Source organism: Oryzias melastigma, linkage group LG10 (assembly GCF_002922805.2).
Source record: "Oryzias melastigma strain HK-1 linkage group LG10, ASM292280v2, whole genome shotgun sequence".
In the NCBI taxonomy this organism is placed as follows: domain Eukaryota; kingdom Metazoa; phylum Chordata; class Actinopteri; order Beloniformes; family Adrianichthyidae; genus Oryzias; species Oryzias melastigma.
In genome coordinates, this window is record NC_050521.1 from 6,902,682 (window position 1) to 6,917,912 (window position 15,231).

Below are 15,231 nucleotides of genomic sequence, written 5' to 3' on the forward strand. Positions count from 1 at the left end.
AAAATATATTTTTGATTATTCCAACTGTTTTGTCAGCTTCTCTCACAGCTGCAGTGCTGTCAGAAAGTTTTTTTTTTTTTTTTTTTACATGAAAGTTTCTAACCAATCAGATTTCAACCCTTCAGCTTCTTGCTAGGTTCCTGAACATCTTACACTCATACAGTCAGTGCTTCCATCCTCACTTCCTGTTTTGCAACGACTTTCCATAAAAAACACTGGTGGTTAAACCAAAGCCATATCTGGATTAAAGGCATTTACGTTGATTCAACCAACCAGAATTTGAGTTAGTCTCTTCATGTCACTTCATGAAGGTGGATGATAACATCACCGCCTCTGATTGGACGGTCAAAGCTTGCGCTACCAAAAGCTAACTTTTTCTATACTTTGTTTCAGGCCGTAGGCAGTAGCACTTGATTTTTGTCTAATTACTCGCTGTTTTGCAGTTAATAATAGAAGAAGGCGTAGAAATTGATTTAGTTGTTTATTTATTGTGTAAGCCATTCTTAAGATGTACTTATCTGGAAAAACTGGAAATCGTCAAAAAAGACGGATCAACCATGAAGTTAGCGAGCCTGTCACAGCACAGAAAAGGATTTGTCCACCACTTTCAGCCTTCCAGCTGTTCCGTCTGGTCAGTTAACGGAGTTTTGTGACAATGTTGAACTACAAAGAGGCCAGTGTGAGAACTTCTATTCCGCCGCCGAATGCATCACGGCTGCTCCCAACACATTAAGCTGCAGCGTCTCATTACCAACAGCCTCATGTCAGGATTTCGGACATTATCATTTCCCAGACAAAAAACAGGTTTCAAGACCATGATAAACTAGTGTTTATCATCCTCATCGACACTCAGAGATTTCAGGAGCAACTTTTTACACGCATCCGTCTCCAGTTTAGCACAGCTCTCTGATGTCTTATGCCGGATTTTGCAGGGAAACCTCCCGCTGAACTTCTGAACTTCCTGTATGGATATAGTTCATCTTTAAATAAGTTGGATTTTCTTAGACAAAAAATGCTTCTTTTCGAGTTGAGTAAGTTGGCAATTGTGCTTTGATGCCTGTTGGGAGGAGACTTGGACGTGCAGTTTGTATTTACAATATGTTCAATGGTAGTGAATTCAGTCTATATAAATGATCCATTTATGATGGAATTGCTCCATAAAATAATACTCATACATAACAGGATTATGTTAGAAACATAAAATACTTCATATTATTTGCAGAGGAAGACCGAAGGCTCTGCTCTGAAATGCACAGACCGCCACTGTCAGAATGGAGCTGAAAGTAAAATCTTAGGGCAAGATTCACAAAATTTGCACCACTTCCACATTTCACACCAACTGTAAGTACATGTTTCAGCAGTGTGAACACCGTATGCTAAGAACCCATGTTTGCTGCATTATCGAACACAGCACCATAGTACACAGTTGTTAAGTGTTGCATATTGATGCTAAATAGTTTTTCTCCTTTTCAGAATCAGTTGTGTTCCGTTAATGTGTAAACATGTTAATATTGTAAAGTGTTGCATATAAGCACAAAGAACACTGGAGCTGCTCTGGTGTAAAAGGGTTAAAATCCTCCTATCTAAAAACAATATATATATATGTATTAAATAAAGATTAGTCATGTGCATGTGTGTCACAGTGATTCTTCTTTTTGAAAAACAAAACAAACCTAGATTGAGATCTGACTGGATCTGCAGATACAAACGAACGACACAATGGAAGGAAGACTGTGGTCATAGCAACATATGAATGAGGACATGAAAAGCTCCAGAAATATCAAAGACTGCCGCAGGAGCTACAGAAAATTGAAGAACGCAAAAACAAATGAAAAACTCAAGCCTGTAATTGTTATAGCCAATTTCCTGGTCAACAACCATGATGTTTGTCCAGAAAAGTTCCAAAATAAGATAGTGCAGGACCCTTATCTGGCAGAACACTCAGGCTTGGTATGGATAAATGAGGATAAATACAGTCCTCAAGGGTAAGTGGGGGATTTTTCTATGATTTCCACTAGTTGTTGTCATGCCCAGATTTTTTGTTTGTTTTTTTCTATTTCTCATAGAAACATCTATCAGCATCCCGATCAACACTCCACAGCTCTTGTTGTAGATGCTAACAAGGACTACTTTTGGTTATGGTAATTCTAGGAATTAAACAACACTTAAAAAAGGAATCATTGCAGCATTGAGCAGTTACATTAGCTAAAGATTGCTCCACAGCATGTTGTGCACATGTACCAGACATATATTGAATCCTGCATGAGGTGAGAGGATAATAATAGGCCCAGTAACAACTGAATTCACCAGAGCATTGTTCCATCAGGCTAATGGTTATGGCTCAGTAATGGCAGAACAATGATTGGCCATGATTAGTGTTTTCCTGTGCTGGCCATGACTCTAAAGTCATTCCCAGAAGGACAGACAGCTTAATGACAAACATCTGCAGGACAACAGCTGTAATGTCTGGGTCAAATGATGCCATGTCTGTTTTCCAGTCTTTGGTTACCGACTCTCTGAGGGTAGCTGACGGAGTCCTGACTTGTGAATAACAATGTGGATTTAGCCTTGTTAGGGGATTCTAATGAAGGAAATTCACCTCATTACACAGGGTGCCTTAAAAAACATGCATGCTCACTAAACTTGAATTAAACACACAATCTCATTCTTAAACAAAAATAATATTCTGACCTGGATTTAAAATGTTAAACTTGTGTGAATTTATGCTAATATGCATTTCATCTCTGCTTGACACCTTCAGAGCAACCATCCCTTGAATTTGATTGAATTTACGACAGAAATAAGCCTTTGTGGATGATATGGAGTAACTCTGCATCAGCCTTCTACTACATTTTGAAAACGCAAAGAACAATTCTTTAATTTCCTCTAACGTAAAACATATTTTCACAGCTTCAAGAGCAAATGGATTGAAATATCTAAAACCAAACTTTAGCTTTCACAGAAGAAAGTTCCCCGACTCCTTTGAGACCAAACCCAATGAAATAATAGTGTTTCAGCTATTAGCTCTTATAGAATTTGATGGTCTATTTATGTGGATTATGAAGCATTATATTATGTCACATATAGGATTTGTAACATACACACATAAGCTTGACTCAAATGTTGTTTTATTGAGAAATCACTACTTCCTTTAATCCTGTAATGAGAGGCACACTCAGAGGTTAGAGTTAGATTACCTGATATTTGCATATCCAGATTCATTGGGTATCACGCTGTGCCGTGGAGGAGAAACTTATTTCTTCATGTGGTGTAAGCATAGAAGCTTTTATATAAATGCAAGTAATGACTTTTTAAAGTTATAAAACCAATGTTGTTATGTATTGTCTGGGAGCTGGCAGCTACACGCTATGCAGATGATGGTGAATAATGGTGATGCCATCAAGAGTGGTGTCATCTGAATTTGAAGACACTATTTTTCTGTAACTCTCCACTTGGAGAGCTAAATGTAGGCTGAGAGAAGCTGTAGGGGTTGAAAAAGACTTTGGATTCAGCCTAAGTATATTTGTGTTTCACGTAAGGGTATGGCATAAAGGGATCAATAGTTTTTTGAGATTCTGTTTGTCGAAGTGGTCATCTTTGACCTGTTTTGCAATAGAGATCCACACACACAGTGCCCCCCACACCAGGCTAGACCTTTTTAGTAGTCATGCATAATTGCACACCACTTCACTGCACACCCTGAGGGAGCACCCAGCTCTGCTTATGGCACTTTCAGCGGATTTGTTTAGGTATGGCCGAGGGAGAGTGCCCTTGGACTGGGAAGGTCCGATTAGGGAAGCCTGTTAAGGCGCAGGCAGCCTGTTTCTGTCTACCTGCTGAAAGTCCATAGGTAAGACTTTGTGGCAAAATAGTCACTTATCCAGGTCAATCTTCATGGTTTCCTCCAAGCCGAACCATAACCTGCTCCATTTCCATCTTCCCAAGGGAGAGTTCGATATGATCCACGTGGGGAAACAGAGAATCAATCTTGGCCTTCAGTCCATTCAAGAAAAAGAAAGCATTACCATACTTTTGGTCAAATTATGCAAAGTAAAAATAACAATCTAATAGTAAAAGATAAAATTAGAAAAGGCAGAATCAGCATTAAATTGTACAATTCTCTCAAAAAATTGTAAGTAACTTCACACGACCACAATAGGTGAGGATTGTTATTAGATTGCTTATGGAAAAAAACTGACACAGGTGTCAATGTGGATGAAACACAACTACTTGTTTGTTTTTGGTAAACAGTTGTCCCTTCAAAACTGTTTTACTTTAAGTGAATGTAAATTGTACTCTGAATAAAATGTTCATTTAAATCTGAACTTTCGACTGTCAACTGGATTTTAGAACGTAGATGTGTGACAACTGAAGATAGTTCACTTACATGTACTCTCTACCATGAACAGCGTGTCTCCCTATTTCAGAGAAATGGGCTGCAGGAAGCATTACGAACATGTAATTCATCTCCCACTGCCAACACTCTAAACTGTTCACCTCTTTTGACCTCATTTTTGCACTTCAGAATCAAAGACCCATGTGTCACCTTTTAGCCGGGAGATTTTATTCAACTTTCTCTGATTTGTGACCCAGCTAATCCTTTTTAACTTTTTTTTCTCTTTTAATCTGAGTTAATTTGAAAGTTTTGAGCCAATCATGAACATTTCATTAACATCCACAAATTATTCCTGTTTTGATGCACTTGTATTTGGTTGCACTTGTAACAGTACCTAAAGAACTACATTGGTTTACATAAACGGTTTTGTTAATTCTGGTCTTCAGCACAGCTTTTCTCAGTTTCACTGCTCAGACACACCTGCCTTAATGAGTGTCATTATCAGGGCTGTGCAGATCTTAATGATCAGCTAAATTCAGCTGTGTTTAGGCAGAGTAGCAGAAAACATGTGTTGTTGAGGAGAAAAGTTTCAAACTAGTTGTGATTTTCCCAAAGACGTCACTGAAAAATCTACTGTAGAAACTGCAGCCATCAAGGCTCTGTGAAGAATTGTTAGGAGATTCAATGTGACATATTCTCTTAATGTTGAACTAAGTTTACGTTATTAAGTTACGAATATTGTTTTTTACTTAAGTACATTTCCTATTTGGTCAGAAATTAAATATCTAAAAGTTCAATTTAAACTACTAATGATATATTAGAAAAATCACCATTTTTGTTGGTTCTATATTTATTACCCTAAAAATTAGGACTAGATAACAGAAATGGACCATACCAATAACAGGTATTTCCACAATTTGCCACAAAAACTGACCAATCACAAGCCTCAGTAAAAAAACATGGTGCCCACTGCCCCTGTGCAATGTTTGATTGACAGATTCTAACGAGTTCACTTTCAGTGAAAGGGGTGTAGACTCAAGCTTATTCGTATTTGGCGACAGCAGTTGCCATATAAATATTGACTCAGACCAACTCGAAACTAATCACTATCTTCTGTTTCCAACATGGCGACATCTATATTCTGGAAAAATGGCAACTGAATTGGCTTCATTTCGCTGGAGCTGGAGGTAAGGCTTTTTAAGGGGTTGCGTCACACCCGCTTTGTCCCCTTCTCTATATACAGTCAATTTCCCAAATGTGCTCTATGGGGTTCAAGTCAGGGGACTGCTAGCTATAGCATACAAAGCAGTTCCACTTCCTGAAGTCCACGTGTGACAGCTCTGGAACGATGTGGTGGAGCATTATCATCCTTGAGGGTGTCCAGGTGGAATTGGGGGATGATGCTGGTTCCATGATGTCTCTGAGGTCAGAATAAGCAGTGGCTGGGCCATCTAAAATAGCCAAATCAGTTTTGCTCTGACTGGTGATGCCTGCCCAGACTGTTACACCTCCACCAAAGCCAACTCTTGGTGGACAAGGTGTTTACCTCGGCATACGGGTGCCCGTGGTTCAGCGGTAGAGCGGTCGACTCCTGGTCGGAAGATTGCGGGTTTTATTCCCGCCCATGTGTCAAAGTGTCCTTGGGCAAGACACTGAACCCCAAATTGCCCCTAGTCTGGTGGAAGGTTGGCGTCAGTGTTCGGCATTGGAGCCACCCCCAGTGTGCGAATGTGTGTGTGAATTGGCGAATGGGTCTGTGACAGTAAAGCGCTTTGAGCCTTCAAAGAAGATATACCAGTACCAGACATTTACCATATCACTCACCTTGTCCTTTCCAGCAATGCTGACGACCATCATTTCTGTGCAATGTGACCCGAAACTCATCAGCAAACTGGATGGTAGACCATTGCTGCATTGTGGTCACATGGTCTTGTGTCCAATGCAAACTTTCACCCTGGTGTCCTGGTATTAGAGGAGCCAGTACTTGGTACTGGACTGGTCATGGTTGTCTGCATAGCTGTCACTCACAGGGCTCCATTCCTGGGTCTGTCACAAACTCTGCCAGTGGTTCGGCGTCTTGATGTAAGTCGGCTGACGACACTTTAAGATACACCAAGTTGACCTGCAACAGCCGACTGTCTACTACCAACCCAAAGACATTCTACTGTGGGCAGGCAGCACTACTCGTCTATTAAAAGACACCGTTCAAGGCTGTTTGAACGATGAACTTGGAATGACTTACTAACAAAATCAGTGTTTTATTCCCACAGAATGTTGAAATGGATCCCATATTGAAAAGGGTTTTTTTTTTTTAGATTTTGGGGGTTTTGGCCCCAATATATAAGGCACATGGTACATGATAAGACCCATGCAATTACCTCTTTACCCCTAAAATCAGTGAAGTGAAACAAACATTGTTTTTTCCATTGAGAAGCACTAACTTATTGTGGGCAGTTTAATTTACATTTCTCTTCTACCATTAACCATGCTCCATCATTCCCCAAAGGTTAATAATTTCTCTACAGGAAGTTTCACACTCAGACAGTACAGAATAAACAAAATCCTTCAGGTTTCAGCTCTGGTGAAACATTCTGCTTCAATTTAGAAATATCTACAATTTCTCTTAAAGCTGACCTTGTGCAAACCTTTGGAGAAAACAAGTGGTCTAGACTGCTTAGGGTCACTTTTGAATACATTTAGCATCTTTCTCCACTTTAGACTTTTGTTTACTCTGATCTCCTCTAAATTGCTGAACTGATCTATTTTCTAACAGATGCTTCAGTTATTTATCTTCTACTTTTACTGGTTGTGGAAATGTTAGCATCTGGTGAGCCAGGTTCTTCTGGGAAAAAGGTGACTCTTTCCAAGTGACATCTCATGCACATGAACTTTAGGGATTGTACTTAAAATAGTTCTCCAAACAGCTTCCATGTTTTCTTCACGAGGGTATTTACTCTAAAAAAATGTTCTTCTACAGTTTACCAGTTTAACCATGTAACTATGAAAGTCAGTCGGATTTTGTTGGTCAGATTCTGAAAATCTTTTGTTACTGAATTTCCTTAGTTGCCCTTGAATGTCATTTGGTGCATTTTAAATGTCATTAAATAAGAGTAGATTCCTAAAAAAAAAAAAAAAAAAGAAAAAAATGCAAATTATACTGCACAAACATTTAACCTTCTTTTAGTGAAAATGGATTTGTTTGTAAGTTCATGAGCATTACTAGAAAAAGATTATATGCGATCCAATGACAAACAGATGCCCAAACTATCCCAGTGATTAATATGACCAATATGACTGAGATCACAACTCCTATTTTCTTTGCCTTTTCTGACGAAGTCATTTTTCAATAAAATTATCTTTTGACACTAATATCCAAATTCCCAAAATAATAAATGTGAGCATTTTTTTATTTACTAGAAAAAAAGGTTATTTATATTAAATCTAATGTTGTAGTGTAGTGTTTTTTTTTTCAAAGAAAAATACTTTAAGTAAATAAGTAAATAAGTTTAACTCATTTATGCCTGAATTTATTTCCAGTGATAAAAAATTCAAAAGGTAATTAAGGCAAGTTTGTGGCAGAAGTAGTTTGATGCATATTTTCTTTAATAGGTCTTTAGGAGTAATTAATGCGTTTGAGCAAATACTTATTTTTGCTGAACCCAAAAGACTAATCTCACACCTATACATATAAATGAGAGTGAAAGGAAACCCCGCTAAATTCAAAGCTGTGTAGCACTAGAAAGGGCTAAACATCTATAGAAACAGAGGTCAACAACCACAGAAGTTGCCCGCAGGTTTCTTCTAAAAATAACACAACTCATTTGTGAGCTACATCTAAAATAAAATAAAAAAATCAAAAATTTTTCCCATGAAATGTAGTGATATAAGTGATCATCTAGACATATAACAATTACTGAAAATAATAAAGTGCTGAATACTGATCTGCTTGTTGTCATTGTTGATAATTATGATGAGAAATCTGTGTCTTCACAAAAAGGAGTATCGATATTCTTTATTAATAATGTATGACTAAAGGCAAACTAAGCAAATGTGTTATTTCAAACTGGTAGCCCTTAATATGACTCAGTAACCATGAACTAGCTCTCAGTTTGAAAAAGGTTGGTGACCCTGGTCTAGAAAATTGTCTGATTCTTGAATGATTAATTGTTGCATTTCTATTTTTATAAATTAAAAAAAGTACATTAAAATTTAAAGAAACGATTAGCAGTTTTTTATATAAGAATTGGTTTTAAAAAATGGATAAACAAACATTTCTCAAATAAAAATTTTAAATTTTTTGAATTTGCTTGCTTTTATTTTTGACTGCAAAAGTAGATGAATATTGAAGAAAAATAATCAATTTTAGGTATTGATTAATCAATTTTTGGTATCATTCATAATTCTTCTGCTTTGCTGTCATGGCCTATTGGTGTTTTCCCGTCTACATTTTTATTTAGTGCATTTTTGACAATTCTAAAATAATAAAGGAATTAGTAATGTTAATGTTTTTGTGTACCCATGTGGTGTAGAAAATTGTGTTTAATTGGCAATTATCATTTAAAATAAATACATTTTCAGATCATGTATAGCCAAATAAAAATGCTCAGAGCTGCTTGTGTTTGCTGCTTGAACAAATTATGCATTATTAGTTCAGCAGCCACAGATACTAATAAATGCAACATCATTGAATAGGCACAATACATCTAATGGAAACCACATTAATCTGTGGCTTTTCATTGGTAACCTTTGATCCTGTGTCTTTTTTAACGCCTTATCAGGGTTTATTTTTATTAACAAACTGCTAGAATAGGTTTTTTTCTGATGGTGTCAGCATTTCACATAATGGCCTGTTTTGTTTCTTTGTTGTGCTTAAGAATCAAACAAAATTGAACAGATTAGTTTAAAAAAGAGAAAACTGCTGCTGTGTTAAAAAAAAAGGTTTTGCATGTCTGAATCTGTCTGTTAACAATGCAGTAATTGTTGGGCATAATAAATAGCTCCTGCTTTGCTGCGTTCACCGTTGCATTTTACACCATTACTGTACTTTCAAAGTAAAAGTGCTGCTGAAAGCTGAGAGAAACGTTCGTACTAAAAACGGTGCCAAGCATCTTTATAATGAGCTTGTTTCCATGACAGTTTGACTTAAGCTTCTATATTTAGGCTCCAGCATCTTCATAATGATGCTTTACAATTGTTATTGGATAACAGGAAGAAAAACTCAATAGAAATATATGCTTTAATAAACAGTAAAATAGCGACAGTAAAGTATAGTCACAAGCTACCATAAACCTTTGTTTTAAAGCTGAAATGTGATTTTGAATTCTGGACTTTTGGGTTGGGTAAACCCTCTGAAAGTGTAGAGGGACGATATCTCTTTTTTTACTGTACAGTGAAGAACTATAATACATTTTTTGGGGAGATTAAAACTAAAGTGATCACAAAAATGGCAACCAGTGTCCTAAAGCTGCACACAAGAGGTAATGCTCAAAGGAAAACCCAATTTCATCAGGATTTGAAAAAGGAGCAAAAAGAAGTAATGTAGGTGAATACCAAAATATCCTAATTTAATATATTTTTTAAATTAACTTGTAACTTAAATACAGTATCTTTTGAAATATTAATAAATACCCTTTTGCTTCAACTTTTACTTTCACAATTACTAGTTGAAAATGTATTTTGGAGAAAGTTTGATTAGAGAAGTTTGTCTTTCTGTAGTTCCATTTTCTGGCTACATCTTGTTTTTTGTTGTGCCTTTGTAAAGCTACATTCACATTCTGTGTTACAAGAACCCCCTTATTGGTAGACCAGTTTAAACACAATGGGCTAAGCATGCTTTTTAGAACACACCAAGTGCATGTGTAGCTTTACTGACACTCAATGTTCACATTCAAAATTCTCCAAAGCTGTTCTTATTTTATTTTATATACACACAAAACTGGTCTTCTGGATTTGAATTTTACACCACTAGTATCTTACAAGAGGAGGCTAGTGACCCATGTTTCCAAAATTGAAATAGATTAAGAAATAAAAGACATTTGACAAAACAAAATCCAACCTGAACCTCAATGTAAAAGGTAAAAATATGAGTAAAAACAAATCAGCCAATGAGAACCCAGAGAATTAACTTAACTGTAGTGAGGCGAGGTAATTAGGTAAATGGGAGCAGCTGAATCAATTATGTGAAATCAGGTGTGACTTATTAACAAGACTCAAATTCAGGACTGCAATAGAAAAAAAGGTCTATCTCTCTATCTATCCATCTATTGAAATGAATGATTTAGTTAGTCAATAAATCAAATATAAAAACTTCACACTTTTAACTATTTAATTAAAAAATAATTATATTGTAAACATCAGACTTTCATACAATTTGACCCCCAGGGTTTACAGATGAAACAAAAACACACAGATTTAGTACATTTAGATATATTTCGTGTAAAAATAATAATGGTTCATGACTAAATTTGTAAATTCAGGCAATAAGATGTTTGAAGGTTGAATACAGGACTTGGTACAGCATTTTTTTTCTCTCTTTTCTTTTAGTGTATCAACGTCTGCATACTTTGTATTATTTAGGTTTTTTTTGCAACAAACAATCTAAAATGTTACAATTTAAACTGCATCATTATGACAAGTATTGAACTCTATCCCCGACACGTGTCTTTCCATGGTGACTTGGAGACTGTTGCCAGGGATCTCCAGTTCCCTGCAGGACAGGAAACACTGACACCCTGCCTTGACACTGATGGACAGATGAAAAAAAAAAGAACCCAGCTGCTTCTAAGAAGAATATATTTGGGTTTTCAGATGTGTGATCCCCTGGTAAAGCCTCACTTTACAATCTCTCAGCCAGTGTGTGTGACAGGAGTGATGATCAAGGGAGCGGAGTTTCTGCCTCCGTCACTGGCACATGGGCTGAAGAAAGGGAAGAGCTTCTCGGTGAAGGCACATCCAGTGAAGGAGAAGATGCAAGCCCTCTCATGTACATCGTAAAAGGTAACCTGACCTGCCTCGTAACCAACAAACACCCCAACCTTCGTTGGAATGGCCCTCACCTGCAAGTTTATGGGAGGGACTGCATTGGCTGTGAGCACATTTCCTTTTCTTAGCCAAATAGTCCAGTATCCGTTCTTTGGGCTAAGTCTTATATCCCCGTTCCTGTTGATTGACTCCTTTGCAACACCCAAATACCACTGAGTTTTACCCTTCACTTCAACCTCATAGTAAAATTTTCCAGATGAGAATCCCTCTTTTGCCAAGACGTTATAGACAGAATCAAACATCTCTTGTTTGAGCTTGAGGAAGTTAATTTGGGTTGCATGTGCGACTCGTTTCCCATCCTCAGAAACGCTGAGGAATGGGTTTGCTGTGTCGCGATGGAGCGTCACATCCACAGCGTGCCGCTGCTTTTCTTTGAAGGTAGGATCACACATGAAGTCGATTTCTCTTTGGATTCTTGTTTCCAGTTCATGTAAAGCCTCTTGATTTGCAAACTGGCTACAGTTGAGCCGAACCTCAGACCAGTCTTTCACCTCTGCTGAAGAGAAAGTCAGAAGAAGATTGTTCTCGAGGAACGTCAGGTGGTCATCAGTCAGTGAAACGTCATTGAGATGCAGATTTTTCTGCTGGATTTGAAGTATTTCTTCTTCCAGGTCTTGCATGAATCTTTTAGCCTCCTCCTCCACTTTGCTCTGTTTTGTTGCTATAACCTCACACAGCTCTGCGTGGCTTCTCCTAGCATAATCTGTGATAGCGGTCATCAGGTGGCTGCTTCTCGCCAGCGCCTTGTCTGCATCAGTCTGGCTTGCTTTAAGTGAGTCTTGAATCTCCAGCATTTTCTTCTGACGAGTCTGGATCATGTGATGCGTCTTTTCCCGCTCTGTTTCTATTTGAGTTTTCCTCATTTGAGCTTCTTCCTCGAGAGTCACAATCACATGTTTTTTATGGTTTCCACCCTTACAAGACTCACAGAGAAATGATTGGTCGAACCTGCAGAACCACTCCAAAGGCTCGCCATGAGTTTTGCAAATCCTACTCTCTAGGTTCTTAACCGGGGCGATCAGTTTGTGTTTCTTCAAGACGACATTACTCTGATGAGGCTCCAGATGGGTTTGACAGTAGGACATAAAACAGACAAGGCAGGACTTTACTGCCACGACCTTTGGCTCCGAGCAGAGGTTACACAACACGCTTTCACTTCCTGCTCCTCCAGGAGTGCTCGATGATTTTTTTTCTGTCCGGTGTTTGAATTTATTTGACATTTCATTGATAAAAATGTTAACACAAAGCATTGGTTTGGGGTAAAACTCTGCTTTGCACAGTGGGCAATGGAGTAAAGTACTAAGCGTGTCCCAGTAGTCAGTGATACACTGCAGGCAGAAGGTGTGCCCACAAGGAATCGATGCAGGTTGGTTAAACAATTCCAGACAGATGGAACAAAGAAAACTTTCTTCAGCCATCAGACTTGTGTCAGAAGCCATTTCTATATAGAGAAAGACAGCAAAAACATTCAACTTAAGGCTGACAAAAAGAAAAATAGTGTGAAATGGAAAAACTTTACCTGCTGGAAAAAGGCCTTTGCCGAAACTACCCTCGAGAAGTGATCAAACCTGTCTGGCTTTCTCTGTTTGCTTTCACTTCAGAAGTTCCTCCCCTTTTTTGTCTTGGCAGGTGCAGGTTAACCCTTCCCAGACTCCTATATTTTCTCAATTGGACTCAAAAACAGAAAAAAAAAAAAGCCTCCAAAATCTTGATTTCAGAGGCCCACATACACTGAGAATTCCTTAGGATTTGCATTAGTCATATTCTCTAGAAAAGCTCCTCCATGTACAGATTCAACCAGTTAATATCTGAGATGTCACTGATGGCACCCAAATGATACATATTATTTATCATACTGTAACTCTTCAACCGTTTATGTGATCAGCGCTGATCATGGCGCAGAGAAAAGCAGCTTTTCATATCCTCTTTGCACCATTTTGCAACACATTACAAACGAAAAGCTGCTATTTTTCTGTGACAGAATCAGCTGTTTTCATGATGATTGCATGTACATTTCAACCCTTTAAAGTGTTACATTTCACTGCAAGGCTGCTTTTCTCTACTTCAAACTCTGCTGAAATTACATTAAAAGAATGTAAACACTGGATCTAAATATCAAATATCAGTGTTAAAGATCCCCTCAGAAGAAAATTGTTTTTTTAAGTATTTTTAACATGTTCTTGAGGCATTTTTCAAAAAAATGGAAAATTAAGCTTCAAATTGCATTTCTGGGTATTTCTTCATTCAACTTGTGAATCAGGAGGAGATGAAAAAAATGCTGTTTGAAAAAGCTTGTGGGTGTGATGTAGAAGCCACAAGCTCCCTGCTCCGCTCCATTCTGCTGCATCCACTTGTAGACGACTAGATCCACGTACGTCTTTGTTGTTCTCGTTTGAGCTAGCATTTGGGTCAAACTGTACAGCTGGATTGCTCCAATAGTATGTCAGTTTAGTAGTATGAAGGGTTGGAAACATGGATGATGGGAAGTAGGGGTGGGGTTACTCTACACTAACGGTCCCGCCCACAACTGAGAGGCACATTTCTAATGAGCTACTGCGTCTCTGCAGAAACTGTCCAAAATAAACGACACAGGTTACTTGATTTTGGCTAAAAATATCAAAATCATAACTAAAAAAACACTGGAAATGCTTTAAAAAATGATGATCAGCAGGAGACTTTTAAGGATTGATAATTAGAATTTAAAGTTGCAAAATTCATAGCATTTATCAAATATTAATGTGTCTCTCTGAGAACTTTAATGTTCAGTATCTTCACAATCTCCTGTGAATGCAGTCCTCAAATTCTTTCTGATCAGAACCTAACATTTGTTTTAAACTAAACAACTGTTTTACCTCCAGAGAGGTGTAAACTGCAAGATACCAAAACATTTCAGTTTTTGTCCTGCTTTTCACACTGCTAGACTCCTAGAGGATTTATTAAAAAAAAAAAAAAACGAGAATCCATCCATTTATTCAAACATCCAACGTGTCTTTGCACTCCAGGTCACGGGGTGGCTGCAGCCTCTTCCAGGTGTCATCGGGCTGCTTTCCGGATGGGGCACAAGTTCTTCATGAAGCCGCGGGGTTTATAACCATCTAACATTGTTAAATCTTTCATTGGCACATATGGGGTGAGAAGGCCTGGCCTCTGCCACCAATAACGAATTATCAGACTGACAATTTCCAGACATAATATAAAGAAAATGAGATTTTCAAATCTCATCACTAAAACACTAATTTGTTCAGAGTTTTACAGCATATATTTAAAATGATCTCTTGATTCATGTGGTATTCAGATGGGGATTCCCTTTGATCAAGGTCTGTTTGGAGCTCCAGATTCTCTCCTGATGACCTGATGATTGGTGGACGTCAGAGAGGAAAATCAGTTCTTCTCTACTCCCAACGCTTTCCATTCTCTCTCTCCATTTTTCATCCAGCACTGCACGCCATGCCTCTGCTCCTCCAAGTCATTGGGCTCTAATCTTGAATACATGAATTGGAGATTAGAACAGCTCAGAGCACTCGAGGACAGAGACCTCTATTAGATTCGGAGGCCTCCTGCTAGGTGTCTGCTCTGTTCTGAGCTGAGTGCAAATTCAAAGTAAAGCCTTCTCCCAGCAGTTCGTCCCTCATACCTGCACCGAAGACTGAAGTGTGTCACTGCCGCATAATAATATCAACACAGGTGAAAGCACAAAGGTGAGTTTAGTGTTAAATATTTAAAAAAGAGATACAGTTTAAGGTACAAGACACAGCAATTTCAATTCAAATGTCCATTTTTACATTTAATGTGGTAGATTATGACATTATATAATGTATGTATTTGCTCAAATCAGTTTTAAACACTGATTTTGC

General features: G+C 37.9%; 1 protein-coding gene across 1 annotated transcript; it reads right to left on the reverse strand.

The window, feature by feature from the left end:
* Window positions 1–9,732: 9,732 nt before the first annotated feature.
* On the reverse strand, window positions 9,733–13,391 carry LOC112153504 (E3 ubiquitin-protein ligase TRIM21). Its single transcript, XM_024283774.2, has 2 exons — window positions 12,897–13,391; window positions 9,733–12,818 (listed from the first exon to the last, which is right to left on the reverse strand). Exon 2 carries the CDS (start codon window positions 12,814–12,816, stop codon window positions 11,182–11,184), a length of 1,635 nt encoding a protein of 544 aa, XP_024139542.1. The 5' UTR covers window positions 12,817–12,818; window positions 12,897–13,391; the 3' UTR covers window positions 9,733–11,181.
* Window positions 13,392–15,231: the final 1,840 nt, after the last annotated feature.